Source organism: Embiotoca jacksoni, unplaced genomic scaffold (genome assembly GCF_022577435.1).
Source record: "Embiotoca jacksoni isolate LCO1_2020_lvr unplaced genomic scaffold, fEmbJac1.0.p SCAF_18, whole genome shotgun sequence".
Classification (NCBI taxonomy): Eukaryota; Metazoa; Chordata; class Actinopteri; family Embiotocidae; genus Embiotoca; species Embiotoca jacksoni.
In genome coordinates this window covers 7,449,871-7,474,977 of record NW_027185318.1, presented here as the reverse complement: position 1 = coordinate 7,474,977, position 25,107 = coordinate 7,449,871, and the positions used below count along the sequence as shown (strand labels likewise).

Below are 25,107 nucleotides of genomic sequence, written 5' to 3'. Positions count from 1 at the left end.
CCCCAAAAAAAACCACACGGGACTCTTACTTCAAAGCCTGCTGTGCATTTAATGCAACCCGTTATAGGGTTAGTCGTAATTTTCGTTGGGACAAGACGGGTTTCAAACGTCGTCGTAGTCCCTCCCGCGGCGGAGGGATACGCGGATGTTTTCAGGGCCATGACATCAGACAGCTGGAATGCCGAGCGGTGAAAATGCCAGAAAGCGGACAGCTGTCAGGAACTGCTGGCCACGGACCTATCTTGTTTACCTTTAACAGCGCACTCGACAGCCGCAGTCGTAAACACGTATTATTGTGCAATGATTAGAGGCTCCTCTATTTGCCTGCGAAAGTGTCCCAAGTCGCGATCAAACGTGGTAATAACGTGTGTGATATTTGCTGCTGGTGGTCGAAGGCTCAATGAATTTGTAATATAATCTTTGTAACTGCATTCAAGCGTTCAAGGAAACAGAAGAATAGAAAATTTTATTGCAATTATAAAGACACTTTCTGGTGACAGTCAACTCCTAAAAGCTACATGTCCGAGGCATTTCTCAAGTCAAACACACCAAATATATATATATTTTTTTTCTTCTTGTTATCTAGAACTCTGGACATGTAAAGTTCAGCTACATCATACTTAAAACTGACGTGACAATCCACTCAAACTAAAGGAAACCACCCATCTACACTGCAAATCATGATATTTCCCAAAGAGCAAAAAAAGGTGTCATACCTCTAGAGGTCAATTACAGCTCAACCACTATGGGTCAAGTATGGACCCATTTGAAATAATCTCGAACAAGACATTTAAGTCTTCTGTAACATTTTCATTGTGCTTTTCTGGAGGAAAAAAAAAAAAAAACACCAGTTCTTTTGTGGTGCTTGTAAAATGTGGAAAACACAACCAGTGTGAAATAATTTTTCTTTTACAAAACTATACTCTCAGAATTGTAAAACATGTATTTCTCTCTGGAACAACACTCACTTGGTAAGAAAAATATCAAAGGGCATTCAATCCCTGAATACAGCAAAGTTAGAACTCATCATCACTGACAGAAGCAACTGTCTTTGTAAGTTGCTCACTGTCGGTCTCTCCGTTTTCACAGTGTGCGTCGGACACGTGCAACGACTCGGACAGATTTCTCCCCAGGTCCTCGAGCTCTTTCGATTGGCCATCGTAACTGGTGTCAGCTTGGTCCTGATCACCGGTTGCGGAGCTGTGTTCATGCTTTTCATTGCCGACGTCATTTGTTGCAGTTACGTCCGCCAGATGGAAGTCCTCTTCGCTGGTTCCTGTGTTAGGGGTGACACGCTCACTGAGCAAAGGAGAGCCCTTTTCCTCATTGTCACCCTCCTCGTCGTTTTCATTTGTTCTAGTTGGAAAAGTAGTTTCTCCGGGAGAGCATAACGGTGTAGAAGCCAATAAGGGATCGGTAAAATCTGGCGAATCGCCATATTTAATCAGTGACACATAAGGAAACAGGTCATGGTGTTCTTCGGTGTTTACTTGTTTCGGCCCTGATTCCAGATGTGGTAGGATTCTATCGAGCAGATCAGTCTCCTTTTTGTCCGTCCGTGTGCTGGAGGCGGATGTGTTGGTTGGCTCCTCAAAGTCTTTACGCAGCACTTCCAGAAGGTGGTGCATTTTACCCTGAAACCAAGCAATGCATCAGGTGCATGAGAAGAAGTTCAAAAACTGTAAACAAGACTTCTTCACCACATGTGCCGTGTATTCAACACGTCATATACTGACCACGTCAAGTTGATGCAGATTCATGTCAATATGTTGCTTTATCACCCGGTCGAGGACCCTTGCAGTGGACAAAAAGGATTCTCAATTATGAAACGCATGCAAAATAGCTATCCGCAAGCTATCAAAAAAAAGCATCTAGTATATCCAGGCTGCACATATGCCAATAACTGCACATCTGCACTCTAACATGGCATAGCCATGTTAACATTTCAAGTAGCTAATTTAAAATAGCCCGGGGAAAAAAAAAGAGGAAAAATACCTGTCGGAGATGTGACCCCTGGACAAGATGTCTTCTGTTACAGCAGAAATGAATTCCAGGTACATTAATTCTTCTTCCCTATTAAAAAAACAGATGCAAGTCATTCATTTAATATAGAATGCATTACTCTGGATTGTTTTCCCACTCACAGCGACAAATCTTTACACAATTTTTTTTTTTTAGAACCAATTAAAAGCTGTGTGGATATTAGACATTATCAGAGACAACATACTCTGCAGATACACCCCTCGTGTTGGGAGATTTCTCACGTTCTAATGGGACCCTGGAAGACGAGACAGAGGTTATTTTTCAATTTTATCCAAGAAAATACACAAGTTATGACATTAGGTATAAAAAGAAGTGCACTACTTCCACTTCATGATTTCACCTGGGTGAGGAGTCAAAGAAACAACGGTCTCTGCTCTTGGTTGCTCGACTTTGTTGTCTTGATGACGATAGATATGTGCCGTTGAACTCATCCTCGGACCACTCATGCTCTGTAACGAATTCCTGTAAAACATACTGTAGCTTGTGTGCAATTCTTCCGTTTGGTCTGAGCAATTACTCACCCTGAGCCACAATTTGTCTCAGAAGGCAACTTTGAAGACATCACTATGATATCACAATTTGTCATGATTGTAAAAAAAAAAAAAAAAAAAAAAAATGTCTCAACAATCTGAGAAAATTCTCAAAATTACCTGAGATGGCTCATCAAACTCCTGCGTGTATTCCTTGTTTTTTGTGCTGCATGAACAAAATATAATTCAAGTTACTTATTTTTTTTTAAGACACATCTCTATTGCAAGACTCATTAAGACCAAGTTAAGTTAAGTACCTTCCATGATATGTCTCCTGTCGCATCAGTCTTGAGTAACTGCAGTCCTGAGTTGGTTTCCTTTGTGGTGCTCTGTAGTAGCGATATTTGGACAGGTATGAGCTCTTATCTGATTTCAGGGTCTTCGGAGTGAACGGTTTGTCGTCTGTAAAGTGCTGTGAGTGTTTCTGGAGCAAGTCTCCGCTGTATGTCTTCTGCACAGGGTCCTGGAAGGTCTTGTAGCAACCCTGTTCCCCCGAAGCCAACAGTGAACATGCTGACTGCTTTCTCTGCAAAGCTGCCTCTGAGCTCCGGTACTTCCTTTCCGACGCTGGGCGGGCGTGATGAGAACCGCCTTTATACGATGGATAAACAATCTCCTTGGCGTTAAAGGTGGTGCTGAACCTTGGGCTGGACAGCATGGAGCTCCTCGAGCAGAGGTAAGGACTGTCATCATACTGCACAGATAATCTACTCTGAAAGGCAAATGAGTTAATGAGATGATATTGAAATGAGAAAGTCTGAATGGCAAGTCATGTGGAATTTCAAAATACTTGTAATAATGCAGTTTTCTCTATCAGGCATAAAATGAGTACTGAAATTTCTTTGGGATATTTCAGCATTACATAAAGCACCGACTAAACACATCAGTGACTGTGCCTTGTTTTCTTACCTGGGATGAAGAGCAGGAGGTTCCGCTGTTGCTCTGGGAGAGCGAGTGAGCCGACTGAGGACGACCGCCTTTCCTCAGCCGTTCCTGCCTGATCTGGTCATTGTCTGGAAGCAGGTATTAAAAATGGGAAAAGGCACAGATAATGTACTACTCTGCACTGTGGTAACAACGCAGTTTATTTTAATTGCTTTTTTTTTTTCTTTTTTTTTTTAAACTACTAGATGCACCTATTCAAAGCATCCACGGGTGGTTCTGTAAACTAATAATGTAATTTACAGTCATTTAGTTTTTGACATTTCCTCAAATGGCCTTGTGATTCACTTGATTTGTCTGGATACACTGGGTGCTCTCGAGATACAAGGCAAAGATTTACTGCACTCAGCTGTGGACTACGTATGGGTCAATAGAGCGAACGTGGTTGCAGTCATAAGAGGAGAATATGATCGCCATTAGAGATGAAGATGAGGGTGAGTTGCATCCTGTACTCAAGTGTGATGGGTCACTGCGTTGCATTACTGCCCACTGAGGCTACTGACAGAGCAGCAATTGGCCTCTGTCTGTTCCATAATGCATGTCTTCCTGACTACTAGTGCAACTAGTGCATATATATATATATATATATAGAGAGAGAGAGAGAGAGAGAGAGCATATAATATGCCTTGAAATGCAAGCTGATTTTAATATCTTATAATATTTGGATACTCACACTTCACACTATGTAGCAAGCTTTTGGGGACAGAGACATCAATGGCAGCTGTGGAGCAAAGTACAAATATATATATATATATATATATATATATTATTATTATGTATCACAAGTACATGGCTTAAACACTTCAGTATCATGTCACTGTCAGGATCATAATGTATGCCTGCCTGCTCACCTTTAGCGGAGTAAACCTTTTTGTAATGAGACACCATGTGGTCTTTAATGATGGATTGTGTCAACTTGCTGGAGGAGCGCGGACAGAAAGCTAAAAACACAAGACAAAACACACAATACATTATATGACACGAAGCTCTTTATCCAACAAATGACCCACGCTCATGAGCACATGTCAACACTTACGGCTACTTTTCAAAGTCTGCTCTCTCGTACCAGGGCTGCACCCCAGTCCAGATGATACGCTCCCTAAAACGAACATGGATGCATAAAATATGTTGGGGGGGGATATCTATGAATGTTATTACCTAAAAACAACAACAACAAAACACCAAGTATGTGATGCTATCCTGACTTTAACTGAAGCATCGTATGACATGGTTTCAGATTTCAATTTCAACTTAAGTCTCGAGTACAAAGCCGTGTGAGCAGTGACTATTGTCTTGGCAAATCTGAAGCCACATTAGTGAGTGTTCACAGTCAGCAGGAGTTTATCTTTCGGTCGCTAACTAAGCACAAATTGAAGGCGCTTCCCTTCTGCCGATTACTTTATTAGCAACACAGCTATAGCCCGTGCTAATAGTATTTGCATACCTATTCTCGAGTCCATGGTCGCGTTACACTCAGCGTATCCCATTTTCCACACAAATATTCCGGGACAGCGACGGCAGAGCTCGGACACATCCGGAAACTTCAGTGTACTTGACTGTAAACATGTTAACAAAGATCAAGGAACGTAACAACCTATTGTCGCTTAAGCAGATGAGGAGCGAAGTGACGCTTCCCCCGTCGCCATGCTGGTTGCTATGATCGTCTACGTCATCGCGTTAATGCGTGAGGAAAAGACACGCCTTAAAACAAGGACAAACGGACACACTCCCTCTTATCAGGGGGAAAATGAAGAAGAAAATAATGTCATTAGAAAAGGTATTTAACTCAGAATTCGCTAAAATGCAGTAGAACAAGTCCAAATGTTTGGCGTGCATTAAACATGAATAGTATACAGCACATATTCTGAAAATAGCAGAAAATATTTGGTGTTTATTTTTGCATCAGCCGTAGATGTACTGTGAGTCATGCTTTGCAGGTGCTATCTGAATCAAATGTCCAATTCCCATCCAGCACCTATAAAAGAAAATATTAGAACAACTATTACTGGAATTTCATTTTGTCACGACAAAATGGGACTTATGGACAACTGTGTAGAGATAAAAGAGGATGTCAAATTTCTCATTCCAGTGTTGAATTGAGCATTACTGCTCTTTGAGACATATTGTGGACAATTCCCACTAATTATTGGCCGTTTGATTCATCTTATCATAGTAGAAAAAGGACAGGTGCTATTTAATATCATCAACAATGGCTCCATTCCTGGGTTTGTAAGCCACAGCAGTAACAGCGAGCGTGGACAAAACCAGGACCCTGAAACCAAAGGAACTACATCCATTATCAATTTGATTACTGACACCTGCTTTCACACTGTTACATTTAAAAATGTCCCATGTGAAAAAGGCCTGTACTGCGTAGATCTGTGTTACCCGCACTGTGCCAGTTGAGAAAATTCTCAGCCAAGACTTAGTGATGATCTCTACAGTGCATCCGGAAAGTATTCACAGCGCTTCACTTTTTCCACATTTTGTTATATTACAGCCTTATTCCAAAATGGATTAAATTCATTTTTTCTCTCAACATTCTACACACAATACCCCATAATGACAATGTGAAATAGATTTTTTAGAAATTTTTGCAAATCCATTAAAAATCAAAAACGAAAAAAAAAAAAAAAAAATCACATGTACATAAGTATTCACAGCCTTTGCCATTACACTCAAAATTGAGCTCAGGTGCATCCTGTTTCCACTGATCATCCTTGAGATGTTTCTACAACTTGATTGGAGTCCACCTGTGGTAAATTCAGTTGATTGGACATGATTTGGAAAGACACACACCGTCTATATAAGGTCCCACAGTTGACAGTGCATGTCAGAGCACAAACCAATCTCTGCAGCACTCCACCAAGCAGGCCTGTATGGTAGAGCGGCCAGACAGAAGACACTCCTCAGTAAAAGGCACATGACAGCCCACCTGGAGTTTACCAAAAGGCACCTGAAGGACTGTCAGACCATGAGAAACTAAATTCTCTGGTCTGATGAAACAAAGATTGAACTCTTTGGCCTGAATGCCAAGCGTCATGTTTGGAGGAAACCAGGCACCGCTCATCACCTGGCCAATACCATCCCTACAGTGAAGCATGGTGGTGGCAGCATCATGCTGTGGGGATGTTTTTCAGCGGCAGGAACTGGGAGACTAGTCAGGATGGAGGGAAAGATGAATGCAGCAATGTACAGAGACATCCTTGATGAAAACCTTCTCCAGAGCGCTCTGGACCTCAGACTGGGGCGAAGGTTCATCTTCCAACAGGACAACGACCTGAAGCACACAGCCAAGATAACAAAGGAATGGCTTCGGGACAACTCTGTGAATGTCCCTGAGTGGCCCAGGCAGAGCCCAGACTTGAACCCGATTGAACATCTCTGGAGAGATCTGAAAATGGCTGTGCACCGACGCCCCTCATCCAACCTGATGGAGCTTGAGAGGTCCTGCAAAGAAGAATGCGAGAAACTGCCCAAGAATAGGTGTGCCAAGCTTATAGCATCATACTCAAAAAGACTTGAGGCTGTAATTTCTGCCAAAGGTGCTTCAACAAAGTATTGAGCAAAGGCTGTGAATACTTATGTACGTGTTATATTTTCGTTCTTTATTTTTAATAGATTTGCAAAAATTTTAAACAAATTATTTTCACTTTGTCATTATGGGATATTGCATGTAGAATTTTGAGGAAAAAAATGAATTTAATCCATTTTGGAATAAGGCTATAACATAACAAAATGTGTAAAAAGTGAAGCGCTGTGAATACTTTCCGGATGCACTGTATGTGGCTATAACTATGGTTAGTAATTCAAGTTCGGTTTCATCCATGCTTACCAGGGTCTTAAATCCCCATTAGCGGCACCATACATGATATTAGTGGTAGCTTATCTTTTTTATTACTGCAACAAAAATTGACAATAGTGTGCTGTTATCATGGAAACCACAACCCTCAGTGGCCTCGTTTTCAGTAACATGAGAGTATGAAAAACTGGCCAATGTGGGAAAACACAATGCATCAGTTATAAATTATGATTCAGCTAAGTAAATGTTGGTCATAGGAACATTCTGTCAGCATCATATTGTTAATTATGCTATGTTCCTTTTATTGTTTGATAGACCTTTTAACCCCTTGCGTCATCTGCCAACAAAAGAATGTTAAAATAAGCTACTGTGAAAGGCAACCTGAAACTGGCAGTTTAGACATTGTTGTTAAACTTAAACACAATTCGGTTATCCCAGAGTAAAACAAAATGTTTTGATAAATAAATTGAAAACACTGACTTTACATGTAATTTTGTTGTCTAAATAGCCTGAGTTAAAACTGAGTTTTGGTCTGGTAATTCTCAAACACTCACAGCAGGAAAGGCACAGGTGGAACAAAAAACAGCAGCGAGCGTTTCATTCCTGCAATTATTCCAAAGTAGCCTACAGCAGTGATTGATGTGTTTAACAGGTGTCCAATATTTTGAAGTAATTTTAGTTTTGCCTCATCTTCCTGTTATTTCTGTTTTTATTTATTGAATCCATTAGAAAACTCATTAAACTAACGTAAATAATACAGGACGATGGCAAAAACAAGTGTATGCTCTTTTAACTATTGCCCAACCTAACTTGAAAACTCTGACCATTCAGCTACATTTCCTTTTAGACAAATGCAAAGTCACATATGTTTTACTTATTATTTCCTGAAACCGTTTAGTTTGGCCTGTTTCCCCTGGATGGGCTGCCTTATCAGCTGACTTTTTAGGGGTTCTGACTGGATGAAGAAGGTGACGTTTCCGTAACTATCCAAGTTCATAAATAATACACTGTTCCTCATATGTGAATGATGTAATGGTTTAAGTCTGCCACTGATTTGGTGTACATTTCTGACTTGCCGTCCTGCGCCATGTGCTCAGTCGCCGGTTGCCAAACGATGAGAAGATAATCCTGTTTTGAGGACAAAATATAAGAGTGAGTATCGAAAAACGGATTAGATTTATTAGTGGAAATGTAGCTGATGCAAAGCTTGGTGCCTATTTACAGTAAAGACAGGTGGAATAGTGCGCTTTTGGGAATTAATAGGAGGAGAGCATCCCTCCCCGTTGTTCTTGCTGCCAGTGTAACGTGTGCGTAAAGTTGTTTGGTTGGACACACTACGGGTGTAAAATTCTGGGCATGATCATTGGTATATGTGTTTGAGTGTGAGATGGGATGTGGTTTGGACCACCAAGTGTTGCAACAGCTCAGTGAAAGGTGTCATAAGTATCTCAGTCTGTCCGCCGAACACCAAGCGTCCAAACGACGTGAAGAAAAAAGGAGGGGGTAGGCTACAAGAAAGGCAGACAATGCGGTTTCGCGATGCGTTTATTCAGCTGTGCGATTTACATCCACCTCCACGAAAAGAGGATGTGCCGAAGATGAGGAAGAGGAATTTATTGTGATTTTTCTGTATTCCTGTGTTTCTACATTGGCGCTGAATGAATTTACCAACGTTTTGATTGAGAACAAAAGCAGAGATGAAATTTCCAATAGAAACCCCGAGGAAACAAGTGAACTGGGATCCAGAACAAGGTTGGTAGATCCGGCTTTCTTACTGTGTCATAACTTTACTTATAGGCTTTGTCATTTCAAAACACTCTTAAATATATGGTGTTACAGATATGGTGAAATCTGAAACACAATCACAGTAGGCTACATTCACCGATTTTAAGTTTTACGCAATATCTTATTCATTATTATTATTATTTTTTTTATTTATTTGAGAGATTCCTCTTATTTGTTTATTTACTACACAAAGACCCTCGATACAAGCCAAAGCGGTTTGGGTATTTCTAGTCTCCCTCCTCCGTGTGCTCGGTTGTGCGAGGCAGCGCTGCTGCAAACAGAGCTTCAATAACTTCAGTGTGACACCGTCCGAGTTGTCAAAATAAAGGTAGGCTATGTTGCCTAAGACATTTACCTTCACAAAGCTTTGCCTTATTCTCCTGAGTTCTCTTCTATTCCTCCCCCCCAAAAAAATCTTACAGACTGCCTGTTTGATGTCCAGTCTCTCTTGAAATGAGGTGTTCTAAATTTGATTTAAATTGCTATGTTCTGTATGCTGGTATTTACGTCAGCAGTAAAGTTTTATTTTGAAATTAATTTTGCCGGAAGCCTTCTCTACTTTTTATTCAGGCTGACTTCATACGTGATTTTGGGTCTCAGCTGGTGAATAAAACGCCTGCAACCTGTCCTGTGCTTCAGGGAATAACTGAGCGAAGAGCCGACCTGAGCCGACCCAAAGATTCCCTTTATGTTTACTATGACTAGTTTTGGGTTGTGTTCATCAGTGGGTAAATAATGCTTACACGCGATATGGGAGCTGCCATGCTGAAATTTTGACAGACACAAGTTACACACTGCCCTCAGTCCTGTGGTGAATGTTGAAGATGCAACATTTCATCACCAAACTCATCCCCTTCAGCCGCATATGTTTTTCATTCTTTTTGCAGCTGAGCTAAGTGAGGAGCATCCCTTTTATGGACCTGACTCTCCTGTGAACGTGTCCTCTGCTTTAGCCAGACACACTGGAAGCACAGAGTGAGGGCTGACAGAGAGCATCAGCTACTATCAGATAAAAGGCACTGCTTTCCACTCAGGCCTTATTTAATTTGCAAAAATCAATGTGAAGCTGTTTCAGTGGTTTGAAAAAGGATTTCACATTAATGGCTCACAGCCTCAGAAATTTGATATGCAAACCAAATTATGTTCATTAGTTTTGCTTTTGACTTTGTGCTTTAAAAGACATAATAGATTTATATTCTTATCCTGATAACTGTTTTTTTGTTCACTCAAATGGACTGAAGTGACTTTCTTTCCTATAGCTGCCCTGCTGCATATCTCATTTATCCAATTTCACTCACTCACAAGATGAAATGAAACCCAGTTAACATTTCAATAAGACTAGTTAGGGACTTGATTTAATTTGCAATTCATTTACCAGTAGATGTTTTACTGCATCCATAAAAACATCTACACCAAATACAACATGAGATACTGATCATAGCCTTTCAACTGTTTCACTGCAGTCTTAATTTTCTAATTCATTTCATGTTCTAAAAATAACCTGCCACCGCCCTAGGAGCCATATAGCCGAGTGTAAATTGAAAGTGATTGTTTAGCCCCTGTTTCTAAGATTGATTAACTAACAAGATTCATAGCTGCTAGATCAGACACTTCCTGGACGTCCTTGACTCATCAGGGTGATGTGTGTGTACATTTTGTTTACCATATCCCATGAAACAAAAAGTGGCCCCCACCCTCAACCAGATTCAAGTCTCATTCCCACCTTTGAGGGGTTGCATCATTATACAATAGGCTCCGCCCACGGCTCAGAGGCTCTCCATGCACTCCCATCTGAGAGAAGTGGGGGCGTGAGGGGTGAGGACCGGCGCTCTGAAAAGCTTATACAATGCTTTATATACATAAAGGGAATCTAAATTTGGCAGCCTCCTTGATGCTCTTTGCTTCATGGTGGACCTGCTCCAGCACACATGCATTTATTATAAAACCTTCCCAGAAGACAATGCGTGAAAGTGGCACTTCTCCCTCAATTATAGTCTACTCAAAAATGGAATCCTGCTTGTCTGCAAAGAGATGAACTCACAATTCACCTCCACCTAACAACACTGTAAGGGTTTCAGTGGTGTGTCTTTTAAATATTTTGTAACTGCTTATCTTACTGTGTTCTGTACATCGGAGTAATCTTCAGGCAGTCATTTAATTAAGGCTGCTGATTCAGTTTTTCCAGATTTGTCATTAATGACATCTATTGACACTCTTTCTGCTTTAGTGATTAAGGCAGGAGCTGCGGGGGTGTGGGCTTTTCACAGGAGCCATCTCAGTGTGTAGAATCCAAAATATATTCTCATGACGGCAGACATGTTGAGGGGACAGAGAGTCTTGCTGCAGTTGAGCTCTGGCAGAGCAGTAGGCTGGATAACGAGCATTTTTTCCCTAATAGCTTTGTTAATAAGCAAGTGTAAGAGTAGGAAACCGCTTTTTAAAGCTTTATACAGGAGGTAATAGGTTTAAAATAGCTGTAATGAGCTTGTGTTTATGTTTGCATAAACCAATGTGCCCCTGTTTTTAGATGTGAAGTGTAGGTCATAAGAAAATGTATTTGTGGGAGATATTACTGTAATTGAACTTATATATTAACTTAATTTGGATCCGATTGGTTATAAAGTTACTGTTTCTGTTTTGGTACCCTCCAATAAAAAGGTAAACAAAACTTTAATTAATCCAGGCTTCTCTTCCTTCTCCCCTTCTTTCCTAGTGGCGGTCCAGACCAATTTGGTCCCTCCCAAAAAGGCCCAGTCTGGCATGGTGAAGTCAAGCATAGTCCAGGCAAGTGTGGCCACCATGCAGAACCCTATGGGCTGCGACCCAAAGACCAATGGTCACTGTCCCCTGCCACGTCTGTCCATCTCCTCCCGCTCCGCCAGCGTGGTGGCCAGCATGGACGCCAGCTGCGACGGCTCGATCGCAGCGCTCCACTCGGTGATGAAGTGGAAGACGGTGCTGGCTGTGTTCATCGTGGTCGTCCTCTACCTGGTTTGTGGAGGCCTGGCGTTCAAGGCTCTGGAACAGCCGTTTGAGAGCAACCGGAAGACCAGCATCACCCTGGAGAAGGCTTCCTTCCTGGAAAGACACCCATGTGTTACTCCTGATGAGCTGGATGGCATCATCAAGGTGAGTGCTTGGAAGTGGAGATGAGAATTCATGTTCTTGTTTTATTCTCCCAGCTGTTTTGACAGCTTTGGAACCGTATAATGTACGTGATGCATTTATCATCAACAGATTATCTTGTAGGAGGATAATTAAATGAAAAGGATCTGATAAACAATGCTGAGTGCCAGTCTGCTCACTGGATAGATAAGGGCAGAAAGTCAGAGGACTGACTTTTAGTGCAACAGTTTTATAGATGACGATTATGAGTTTCATTAGCTAGTCACATGATCTTTTAAGGATTGATTGTAACTTCCTTTCATGTTCAGGTTGTCCTTCAGCAAATTAAGCCTTGAAGTCAAAATAGAGAATCTAATAATGAGTTTAAAATTGCTCTAATTTAGATTATTTGTATAAATGACAAATACAACTTAAAGCAACTTATAATCAGTATATTTTTATATGAACAATATAACAAAAGACAATGTGAAAGGGGTCACTCATAGTGATGAATCTACGGTGAATTATCACCTGAATCTGGGGCTGCCCTCAGCTTAATGGAGCTTTGTATTGCGTTTCGGCTCAGTTGCAATTTCAGGGTTTGTAACATGTGTGCAGCAGTTTTCAGCTATGTAACCATAAATTCTTGTGTATTGATTATGAATATTAGTAACCATAACCTTAGCCAGTTTCATTCAAATGTGATGTGGTTGAAAGCCCAGAAAAGCTAGTTAAGTCCTTAAAACTTTTTGTAAGTGTTGAGGTTGGAGTAGTTTTGGTTATGTCGCTCCACAAAAGAGACACTCAACCAGGATATTTTTAGGTGTTGTAGTCAGCTTCTCAACAGTCATCCCAAATCTGACTACATTCAACGACTACAACATCCTCTGCTTTCAAGAGAGTGGACTACGCGTAGCCTACCTTTTAAAAAAAAAACAATAAAAAAACCCCACTTACTATCCACATATGTATGCAAGTGAGTGAGCAGCATCCATCTACTCACTAGATCCAAGGCAACCAGTTGAGATTTGACTTTGCCTTATATTGAACTCAGTCACAACTCTTTCACTAAAAACTGTTTTTAAACTATTAATAATGTTAATTTAAAAACATTCTTAATAGCAGTTTGATTAGGTTTCTTCCAGTAGCGTTGCCAAGACAATACATTTCTTATACAGGGTCTAAAACATCATGAGAAGACGCGGCACCAGAAAATAGCAAATAAGTTTATCCTCATGGACAATAAGGTCAGTCATCATGACCTTCATGTTGTATTCACAGGTCTATGCTAATTTTTTGTTGTTAAATTCATGTGTACAGAAATCGCAATGAGAGTAATCGACTTATTATAGATAATGAGTTGTTTTGAGAAATAGCTAAGTTGTATCTGAATACCTAAACCCTCTATAATAAATGTATTAGCAGTATCAAATTCCAGAGTGCGGCTTTAACAACACCCACACATTTTAAATAAGGAAACAAGCTCAAGGCTACAACAGCAACGGTAAAAGACATTCAAAGCCAAGTTCTTCTGTGTGATGTTGCTTCTGTTTTAACAAAAATCTTGTTAAAGATCCAGCAACATTTTAGAAACGCAGACATTTCAATATGTAAAATTTTACATGAAACCCCATCAAAGTCCACTGTAGTTTATAAAATGAAATACAGCATCCATAGGGGTCAATTAATTGAAGTTAAATATCTTGTATATGAACCTGGACACAATTACTTGTTGTTAAAAACATAACTGATACTGTGACCCATAAAACTGTGACATATTGTTTGATTTAAACTGACATGGAGTGCGCTGTCCTCACAGTCTTCCCCATCACACCGACGCAGCTTGTTAATACTAGTGTGCACCGGACCAGTAAACAAGCAGAGCGCCAAGAAGAACTATTCCTATCGCATTTTATAATGTCTTTTGATGCTGTCAGCTGCGTTATAACACAGTGTAAGGCATTTCTTCACACTGCTCTCTGGCATCACACAGTGAATTATGGGTCGAGATTTAAGGTCACTACATCATGCTGACATGTACAACTGGAAGCAGGATTGGAAAATGATTTGAGATGTGCCGGTGTGCAGTTGGCGGAGAAAAAAAAGTTTGATTTGTGAGGGGGTTGCAGTGAAAAAGTGGAACTACGATTGATCAAACACTCCTGTATGTTAATTTTATAGAAGAAAAGAAAGAAACATTCTGGACCAATAACAAGAGTCAAAATATCTACAGGAATATCTAATTAGCATAGCTCAAAAGAGCTCTGCAAATAGCTGTGAGCATGTGCTACAGATGTCAGGAGAGCAAAAAGGACCTTTTAGGAATAATGTGCTTTCCATTTTTTTCTCTCATGTGGTTTGAGAATAGTAAACAAGACTCGCGTTAGTGCCAAAGTGGGCCCCTCACATTCTCTTGATTCACTAGAAATAACCCCAAAGAGAGCCAAACAAATGGTGTTTGGTGTGCTCTACTTTCCACTACAATGGCTCTGTGTGATGTTAACATCTTCAACACTGCTCCACTGAATATTGGACTACCGATCTGTTTCATCTTCTTTCTCCACACCCACCGCTGTTCTTTTATTCTTACACAGTGGACATCTTCTTTTTTTTCTTTCCTCACGGTTCTCAACCTTTGAGCCACAAAAGCACTATCATGAGTTTGTAAAAATCACTGACAGTATTTCCTAAGGATGAGTGTGGAAATTAAAACCTTTATCATGGTGTGCCTGGGGTCCGGAGGGAATCAATTATTCATCGCACAGGCCAGCAGTCCCACATCTCCTGCAGCTTGGAGCAGAAGGACTGGTAGCAGCAGCTGAATCACAGACAAGAGAGTCTCCTGGACAAATGTTCAGATTCAAATTTCCAGTCTTTATGCTAAGCTGTGCTGACTGGTGGTAGTTTCATAATCACTGTACAGATATGATAGTGATATGATATTTTCTTAGCTACATTAAGTCCCATTTAGAAAATGAATTGGTATATTTCCAAAAATGTCAAACAATCTCTGTAAATCATCGTTCTGGTATTCCTAAACTAAGTGTTACACAAATAATGAATATGAAGCCTTGTGTGAAGCTCAAGCTGACAAATGATGCAATTTCTTTCTGCCATCTCAAGAAAATGACTTCAGGCCATGCTGCTTCACAAGTACTCCATCAAAGGGTCTGTCTGGTCCTCCAACAGGTTCCGTTATCGGTCTGTTCATGCTGAGTCAAGGCTGTCACTCAGCCAAAGATCCTCAGTGGGGACACAGAAGTGGCGACTCACTGTTGTCAAATTGTCTGGTGGAGGAGTTGACAGACAAATGGCAGCAGCGTGCGCCTGAGACGGAAGGAGACGGTATGTTACGTCGCAAACTCTTGTTAAGGCTCACTACACAGCGTGTGTTGACCTAATAGGTGTGAGTGTGTGTCCATGCACGTCTGTTGACCTCCACATGTCTGTGCACACACCCACTGTGCACCCACAACGACAGCGGACCTAATTGTCTTTCCTGGTGTCATTTGGATGACTCACACTGTGGCATGATGTGGAAGCCACACTGTTATTGACACGAGGCAAGCCTTGTGTATTGAAGAGTCACTTATCTATTATTTTGTTTTCGCTGAACTACCTGCTGTAGAACTACATCAGGATATGCAACCAACACTGTCATCATTCTTAGCAGCACAGATGACTTGGTTTTCTATTAAACAAATGGAACACAGTTGGATTCATATTTGTTTGAGAGAATCACTATCAAGAGACGAGACTGCTTTATTAAAATGCTACACTGAGTAGTGAGGGATTGGCTCCTCAGGAACATGCAGATGCAAGTAGGAAAAATACTAAAGATTGTACTACTTTTTTTTGCACTCCACTTCGCTTCTTTTCTTTTGAAAATTCCTCTCTCCTTGAAACTTTAGGGTTGTTTCCTGTCAATTTATCATCGTCTTATTGCTCCTATTAGTCCTAAAAAAGTCACACCAGCCTTTTTTGTGATGTACCTCCAGTGTGACAATAAGCTTTAAGGCTTCAAGGTGGTCACGGTGAAGCTATAGATATTAGTGATGGTGGAGGTACTGCAGAGGACAGTGCTTGGCACTGTATCCCAATTAGGTTGAGTCAAGGAGAGATTGAGGCACCATGCTGGTTGGATCACTGCCGTCACCTGCTGTGGGCTAGAAAGATCCACAGAGAGGATAAAAATCTGCAGTGGGTTTATCTGCTCTCTCATGATCCTGCAGTGGAGAATTGGACACATTAGCACGTCAAGAGCCCATCACGAGCACTCGGTGGCGATTGTGTGTCTGCAAAACTGTCTGTGCATTTATTCTTCATCGGAATTAGAAGCGAGCATGATGTGTCAAACAAAAACAACATTTGTCTCGCTAATTAACGTGCTGCAACACAAAGTTACCATCCTAGTGCCTCACAAGTGCGTATGCAAGAGGATTTTTCACTTCTCTAATGCAGCATGAACTTGGCTGTGAAAAAGGCACGAGACAAAAATAAACCCCCTCATAAAGTATTCAGATACATTATGCAGCTATTTATAGCTCCCCCTTGACTCCAGAATTAGGTTATTTGGGGTTTATTATATAATTACCACTTTGATATGGCACCATAAAGTAGCTGTGTCTGCTAAAACCTATGAAATGGCATTATTGTAATTGGCTAATTTTAGGTCCAAGAATCAGTCTCATTAGGGGGCTGATGGAGCTGAGGTAATTGCATACGAGATTATGAGTAGGCATGTGCAGCGATGTGTTTAGAAGTGGTCCTGCACTCTTTCTGCTTTGAAATGTATGTCACGAGAGTTAATACATATTTTATTATCCGGATGTGCATCCCACTGAGAGCTTACATGAATGGATTGGGGGGGTTGCTCTGAATGAAATGCTACATTATAGACATTAAATCCCCCAGGAATGTTGGTGAAAGACGCTCAAGCTGTTCCTTACCAAAGACATTCCTCACAGCGACTTTCATGTCAGCAGAAGAGGCAAAATTCTGTGCTGCTATTCTACTATTTCTATATAGACGAGAAAAATAAATGCTTCTCTCATAAAATGCCATAAACAAGGAAATTAGAAAGAAGACAAGACAGTAGATTAACTTTTCATGGCGACATAATAGAGCGCAGGAGGCGATCAGTGAGAATAATGATGCAGTAAATGTTTTGCAGACACAAGCTGGGGATGAAGAAAAGCTGAGGGACTAAAGAAAAAGGCTGACCATGAAGAAAAGGCAGATAAAGGACTCTGAACTGAAAATGAAAGTCTGTGTGGATTTAGTCTATGGGAACTGTAAAAACATGCAAATTGGGGAGAGTGGAGAAACAGCTCAATGTGATGAGCCAAATGCTGAATAATTTGAACACATTTTATGCAACATTTTTGTGCACAGATGTCCACAGGAATAGTGAGAGTCATTATGATGCATTCTGGGGGGAAGGATGTTATCAATGTGGGGGTCATACTGAGAAGCCCCCACAAGAGCCTGCAAAAATCAATGACAGTGCTCTCGTCTATTTTCTTTCTAATGTAGACCAGATTAGATAATTATCTGTAAATTACAGGATAACTTTAAATTTTTATGCCAAAAAGGTTCCTGCTCTGGATATGGGTTGAGCAAAATGGCTAAAACTATCTAGATGCCATAATCAATGTAGGCAAACTGTTTGTTAATAAGATAATCAACGCTTGTGTTGTTTTGTTATAATTGCAGTTTTATAAAACAAAAGCAGAATGTGAAAAAAAACCTCCAACTGAGATACAATAACTCTGAAGTGATTCAGTTAATTGTAACTCAGTCCACGTAGCTGCCCTGCCTGTGTTCTTAGCCTTATAGGAATAATTCAACTCCCATTCAACCTCACATTCCCCTCCCCCATTTTCAGGACCATCTCAGGGCTTTTTACTTATCCTCTTTCATTCTGTCTTCATTGTTGGAGATAGTCACACTTGATCTATCCCGAGTTTCACAACCATTGGCAGGGGTCACACATGAACGCATGTAACAGACTCTCGTACACAGAAACATTGGGAGGAGGTGGGTTAATTACTCACTCTGTTCACACCATCAGGACTTTTTACAGTGAAATCAAAGCACGTGTGTTCTGCTGCCATCTGCTGAGTTGGCATTCAATCATAGCCCTGAATAGTCCTGTTTGTAGGAATTCAATGGGAAATTTGGATCCAGGTGCTGTTAAATGTTTTGGCAAGGCTGTTTTTTTTGTCTGTTCCAGAGTGGGTCTGATCATTATAATTTAGACATGTTCCTTTTTCCAGCATGCCATAGATGCTGTGAGCGCAGGAGTGAGGCCTATTGGAGACACATCGTACAATTCCAGTTACTGGGACCTGGGCAGTGCCTTCTTCTTCGCTGGAACTGTCATCACAACCATCGGTAAAGGTTTTTAATTATACCCTCTTTGATACTCTAATACCATCTGTTGGCACATCAACACAATGGCCAATAAAGGACTTGTATGTGCTGAAGTATCAAAATTCATTTTGAACTCACTCGTCTCCCATTACTTTCAAGTAATCAGAATCATTAGTAACAGTCTTAGAAGCAATTTGGTCCCAACAAGTACAACAAGTGGAAAAAACTTTGGCTGCCTGGAAGTTTCCATCAAAGGAGACAAAGGAGATATCGTTCCATTTAGGAGCCATAACTGCGTATTAAAATGTCTATTCTCTCTAATGAGTGCATATACCGTCATTTAAGTGGCTGGAAAAACATAGTGTCCACGACCGGTTATTACCGTGCACTCCAGAGATTTAATTAACTGTAGCATTTACTGGTGATTCCATTTACTTCACTTCCCAGAAAAATAATTATTTTGAAGTATCAGAAGTTACAATGCAGAATCATCCAGCACTGAATTGAAATATACATACAAATTATATTCATCAGACATGCTGAAATTAGTTTAAATACAAATCTATGAGGAATATTTGTGGGGCATCTTTGCTCGATGTGGAAGATCAGTTGAAATGTGAGGAATTGAGTAAAATCTGCTGTGTGTCCTGTTTCCCTTTTTTATTGTGTACTTCATTGTTTGTCACCATAGGGTCACTATTAATGTAATTATCTCTAAAGGGAACCTCATTATTGTCTCTGTAAGAGCTTATTTAAGACAGACCTCTACTCCAGAAACTAAGGTATTACATAAGGGCTGCAATTGATTATGTTGCATAAGCAAGTCTTGATTGTCTTCTGCTTGTCATCTTCTCTGCCCTGCTTTGTGTCTTTGTTTTTCTTATCCTTAATGTCATGTTTCTTCACTCATTTTCTTCACTATTTTTCTTCCCCCATCTTCTCATCCTGCTTCCCATGTTTTGACAGGTTATGGAAACATAGCTCCAAGCACGGAAGGCGGGAAAATCTTTTGCATCCTTTATGCCATATTTGGCATCCCACTCTTTGGCTTCTTGTTGGCGGGGATTGGAGACCAGCTGGGGACCATCTTTGTGAAAAGCATCTTTAGAGTTGAGAAGATATTCCGGGTGAGTTACAAGTATTACAGTGTATTGTTTTTTCTTTGTTTGTGTGTTGTGGTTCTTTGTGGGTCTTGGACCTGTTGCATTCAAGTATTATTCCAAATATTAGTTGTTGTTGTTTTTCTTCACAATTCAATCATATCACATTTAAACGTATATCCACTTTGTTTCATTGCATCATGTATGATCTTTTGTATTGCTTATATTAGTTCTAATAGCATCTCCAATTTGGTTTTCTCAGCAAAAACACAAACAGATCAGCCAGACAAAGATAAGAGTGACGTCCGCCATCCTCTTCATCCTGGCTGGCTGCATTGTCTTCGTCACCATCCCTGCTGTCATCTTCAAACACATCGAAGGCTGGAGCACACTGGAGGCCATCTACTTTGTAGTGATCACGCTCACTACGGTGGGAATAGGAGACTATGTGGCAGGTAGAGCTGTCTGAATTGTCACCGTGTTCTGTTTTGCTGAACAATCGTAACTTTTTTCAGACCATATTTTTCCTTCTCTCTCCAGGTGGAAACCGTAGGATCGATTACATGAAGTGGTACAAACCTCTGGTGTGGTTCTGGATCCTTGTGGGTTTAGCGTACTTTGCGGCCATCCTCAGCATGATTGGAGACTGGCTGCGAGTGCTGTCTAAAAAGACCAAAGAGGAGGTGGGGTTCATTACACCGGTCAGAATTATATTAGAAAAGTAGAAAATAAAATGTCACTCAATCACTGCCTCAGTGGCCCCTTCTGTTTACTCTCTTATTTGTATTATCAATTGATGTGTAGACCTTTTCTGGAGGTTCTGCTGCTTGATATGTTCAAGATGCCAGACAGACAGTCACATATTCATCCTCTAGAGTAAAAAAGCATGTAAAAGTAGTTTCCTGTTTTTACAAAAGTGTAAATTTTATAACTGATCACTATCTTTTAGTTTAAAATATATATATTTTTTAAATGATCCAACATAGTAAATGTCAAACCTGATGCTGAGGATGTTTAAAAAAAAAAAAATGCTTGGCAGGTGATTGGCTGAACCATCTGTCTAACTTTGTCTATCACGGACTAAATTCGCCAGTACGCCTTTATAGGATGCTGATTGGTCTAAACCACTGAGATTCGGCCACAAGCACATACTGTAATTTCAAGTCAGATATGATCTCAGGATCTCACTCATCCAGCTGCTCGCACGGTGAATTAATGGCAATGGGACCATAAAAAGGCTTAAATAGTGACACTTTCGTGATTATATTTGTGAACTGTGAACTTACCTTTTTAAGACCCAATGGTAAATATTTGTGACATTCTATTTTTCAACCATACTGACAGTTCCCTTTAGGTTACTGCTCTGGACCAAATCCATATTCTTTTCTAATTCTCTCCTGACCCTCTTTGTGTGGCACTGTTGTCACAGGTCGGGGAGTTTAAAGCTCATGCAGCTGAGTGGAAGGCAAACGTACGAGCAGAGTTCCGTGAAACGCGGCGGCGTCTGAGTGTTGAGATCCATGACAAACTCCAGAGGGCCGCCACCATCCGCAGCATGGAGCGCCGTCAGCTGGGCCTGGAGCAACGTGCTCACTCCCTCGACATGCTGTCACCGGAGAAACGGGCCATGTTCGCCAGCCTGGATGCTGGCCGTTTCAAGACTTCCTCCCAGGAGAGCATCGACACCAAACTCAACAACCTGAGGCTGAAGGGCGCCTGTGAGCTGTACGACCACCAGGGGAGCGAGCAAACACCACAAACAGCATCTTCCTCGGAGGAGAATCTCTTCAACCTTCGTTTCGGATCCCTCACCAAGCTGGCTAGGCGCAACAAGACCCGTGAGCTGCGGAGGAACATTCCTGAAGATGCTCGACGGACCAGTGTAGGCATAAACAATGGCAGTGTCATGCTGGGGGAGGAGAGGACGGAGGAAGAAGAAGATGAGGATCCAGATGAGGAAACCAGAGAAAGGAAAGAGGGAAACACAAGTCTGACAAACCTGTCACAGTACGTGACGGAGCGCACCAAGTTAAATGGGTTCATACCAGCCCAGGCCAAAGACAGCGAGAACGATTAGGTATTGAATGGAGGAACACTACAGCCACAGACAAGGAGTGTAGAGACAGAGAGAGTGAAAGATACTCAGACTGAGTCACAGTTAGAGTGCACGGCCCTTTGAGATGTCAAGAAATGTGCCTTTCTGTTTCCTGTGCTTAGATTGGAACCACTCCCGAGAAATTCAGTCGTCGTGCCATAGCTATGGGAAGAAAATGCGTTGCCAAAAAACAAATAAAACTGAAAAGAGGCTGTATTAAAATACCTCATTATGGATGTTGCTGTAAAATGAGCTACTTAAGAACTTTCATTTCTACAGGAGCTGTCTTGTTCAGCTCAGTTGTCTTTCAGCCCTTGAGGTTCTTATGAGACACTTGGGCAATGACCATCTGTTCATGCTGTATCTTATTTTTTTTTAAACAATATGGGCAGGACAGCCAGAGAGCTATGCCATTCATCTTCAGAAACATTATCGATCATCACGTTTTTCATCCTGTGCTGTGGTGGCTATTTTTAGCCCTGCAGGCCACTACAAAGGGACTTCAACGTTTAATGTCTGGAGCGTGGGAGTTTTTTTTTTTTCTTTTTTTCTTTTCAGGATCAATAGACAAAGTGAGTACTTACCTAGATGACATGTACAACTATTCCTACATCAAATGTGGCTTTGAATATGTAGCCTGAGATCAAAACTGCTGCAGATCTTATGAAAATAACAACCCTATTCACAGTGCATGGTTATTAAAACTAAACCTTTAACTGTTAATTGACATAAACTAACTTGAAACCTTGGATTTACAGCTGTAATAATGTTTGAGATGTACAGCTTTCATTCATATTTTGCACTGCTCATGCATAGTAGAAGTAATTATTGCACCATTTTCTTAATTGTGAAACAACACAGGCATACATTCAATACAGGCATACTAAGATTGTCATTAATGTCGAACACAAATAAGTTTTGAGCTTTTTTTTAATTTTGTATGTGACATCCACGTGATCACAAACCTGTTGAGACAACTTAAATGAATATTGATTAATGAATGTGACGCTATTGATTTTGTACTCACCGAGCATGTTTGCATCTGTTTCCTCCTTTTTTCTATCAGCCAGGCACTTGTATTTTCCATTGAACTGTAAAATATTAACTAATTCATGTTTCTTTTTAATATTTTTTATTTGAAACACAGTCTAAGAAAGTGGTTAAAAACATCCTTACACTGAAATGTGTTTTTCTCATTGCTCCTAGAGGTTTACTCACAAAATGTTTGACACCTTTTTAACATTTTCTGTATTTTACCAACAGGTACTGACACAACTGCTCAAAGCCTACTTTCAATTTTACAGAATTACTAAATGTATCACTGGCGTGCTTTGAATGCATTTCTCGAGGTAAATACACACACATTTATTGTTCTATATGTAACCTGCTTATCTGATAACCTTTCCATGACCATGACCTGTGAGCGACTGTTTGTTGTGTACAGTTTATTTTATGAAAAAAAAACACAGTAAATGTAGTGAGTGCCTTTTTCCAGGTAATAAACATGACAACAACAAAAACAAAGTTGGTAATGGCTACATAACAACCTCATTAACATATTGAAGGTGCATACATTACAGTAGAATTGAAATACTATTAACAAAGACAAAGGCTTTAGACTTCTTTCTCTTCTAATGTAATGTGACCATTCAGCAGAATTTCTATTGATAACTGTAGCAATGAAACCTAAAGCTTCAGTGGCTCCAGACTACACAAAAACAAAGAATGAGAGCTGCCATGGTAACTAGCCTAACTGCACAACATCCGCTCTTCTTTTTTTTTTATAAGTTTAGAAATAGTGAAAATGTGAACAGTGTGCCACCTACTCTTGCAGAATGCAGGTTGACCGAGTGAGAGTGTTACTTTTCATTTTTGGTGTACTGCCCATTGTTGTTTCAAAATTTCTGGGCACACATAAACAAGCCAATGAAGATGAGTGTTTTTAGAACATCTTTTTTCAGTCCTCACATAATAAATGTGGGCTATATATCCTTTGACTGAGAGTGAAGTAGCAACCGGAGTCAAATTCCTTGTATGTGTAAACATACCTGGCCAATCAACTGATTCTGATTCTGATATGGAACATGGTTCATTCTGTAAAGTGCCCATTAGAAATTACAGTCCCTGTAAAACCACTGAATTAGAAAATGGTAAAATTTGACCTATTGTATCCTGGTAAAATACTTTCAAAAAAACCATTGTTGAGTGACACACTTTAGCATTTTATGTAGTTGAGGTACAGTAGATACTGTTAGTGCTACCACGTACTCCAGTACATCCAGTAAGCCAGTTAATAATAATAATAAAAAAAAAGTTTTCCTCCAGAGTGTATTATTCACAGTTTTGCCTTTAAAAAAAAAAAATCAAGGGAATGAGGACAGAAACAAAACCAAGTCACATCAGGAGTAAAGCATCATTTCTCTGCAGATTTGAATGTATTTTTAAGCCTTCCCGAGCCCTTTTCTTTTTAAATACACATTATCACTGTGAATTTGCCTTGAGGCAGCTTTTGGGTAATTAAATGACAGAATTCATTATTATGTAACTGACTCCTAGCGTGTTGTAGGATGCCGAAGCCCAAGGTCTCCATCCTGTGCATGTCTACCTCAGAGCCACAGTCACGTGTGTCCAAGTGTGTATGGGACCCAGTAAAAAATGATCCCGCTGACAGCACCACACAAGAAATTAACCAGGGAGGCAGGTCAGTAAAGGGAGAGATATAAATTGCATGTTATAGTGTGTGTGGATGTGTGTGCGCGTGTGGTTATGGAGCTTTGCTTCAAGGTGGAAGTGACCTCATCCCACTCCGCCCACCTCCCCGCTATGTCTTTTGTCTGTCTCTCACTATCTTCCCGTCCCTCTATCGTTATCTCCCACGCACGATGAATCACCAGGGATTTTTATTCTCACTATTTTTAAATTATTTATTTTACTTTGTAAGTATCATTGCCATATGTGTGGTTCATTAATCTATTCACTCATGTTGTTACGCAATCAATCAGTGATTTATATGGAAGGGGCTGTTACGGCAGCGAAGTGCAATCTGTTGTTTGAAAAATAATCCGAAGATTTTGAAATATAATAGAGTCCAATACAAGATGATAATCTCAGTGAGAAACAACCCCTCACTGACACACTGTGAAAACTGATTCTAGATTGCACAGGCATAACTGGTTAATCAGTGAATGATCCAATGATACGACGTCTCGATGAAAACAAAGCTATGTTATAATATGTTGCTTGCCCACATGAACTGTGGGGTTGTTTTTCATCGGATGACAGTCTCTTAATTTTTTTCAATGCATTACTACCACATTAAATTAATCGTGT

At 40.5% G+C, this 25,107-nt stretch overlaps 2 protein-coding genes across 5 annotated transcripts; one reads left to right on the top strand and one right to left on the bottom strand.

Annotated features, from left to right (window-relative positions):
- Positions 1–449: 449 nt before the first annotated feature.
- spata7 (spermatogenesis associated 7) lies at positions 450–5,150 on the bottom strand. Its single transcript, XM_069152477.1, has 12 exons — positions 4,960–5,150; positions 4,552–4,614; positions 4,367–4,456; positions 4,189–4,236; positions 3,483–3,586; positions 2,831–3,285; positions 2,694–2,739; positions 2,384–2,505; positions 2,228–2,278; positions 1,996–2,073; positions 1,737–1,794; positions 450–1,634 (listed from the first exon to the last, which is right to left on the bottom strand). The coding sequence occupies exons 1-12, from the start codon at positions 5,000–5,002 to the stop codon at positions 1,017–1,019; spliced, it is 1,776 nt and encodes a 591-aa protein (XP_069008578.1). The 5' UTR covers positions 5,003–5,150; the 3' UTR covers positions 450–1,016.
- kcnk10b (potassium channel, subfamily K, member 10b) lies at positions 3,042–25,107 on the top strand. 4 transcript variants are annotated; one of them, XM_069152482.1, is made up of 8 exons: positions 3,042–3,249; positions 3,499–3,596; positions 11,816–12,231; positions 18,486–18,603; positions 19,549–19,709; positions 19,945–20,137; positions 20,223–20,365; positions 21,112–25,107. In XM_069152482.1, exons 3-8 carry the CDS (start codon positions 11,863–11,865, stop codon positions 21,757–21,759), a joined length of 1,632 nt encoding a protein of 543 aa, XP_069008583.1. In that variant the 5' UTR covers positions 3,042–3,249; positions 3,499–3,596; positions 11,816–11,862; the 3' UTR covers positions 21,760–25,107. The 4 variants fall into 4 exon arrangements, with proteins under 4 accessions (XP_069008583.1, XP_069008582.1, XP_069008581.1 ...); XM_069152481.1 differs by having other exon boundaries at positions 3,494–3,596; XM_069152480.1 differs by lacking the exons at positions 3,042–3,249; positions 3,499–3,596 and adding an exon at positions 8,379–8,469.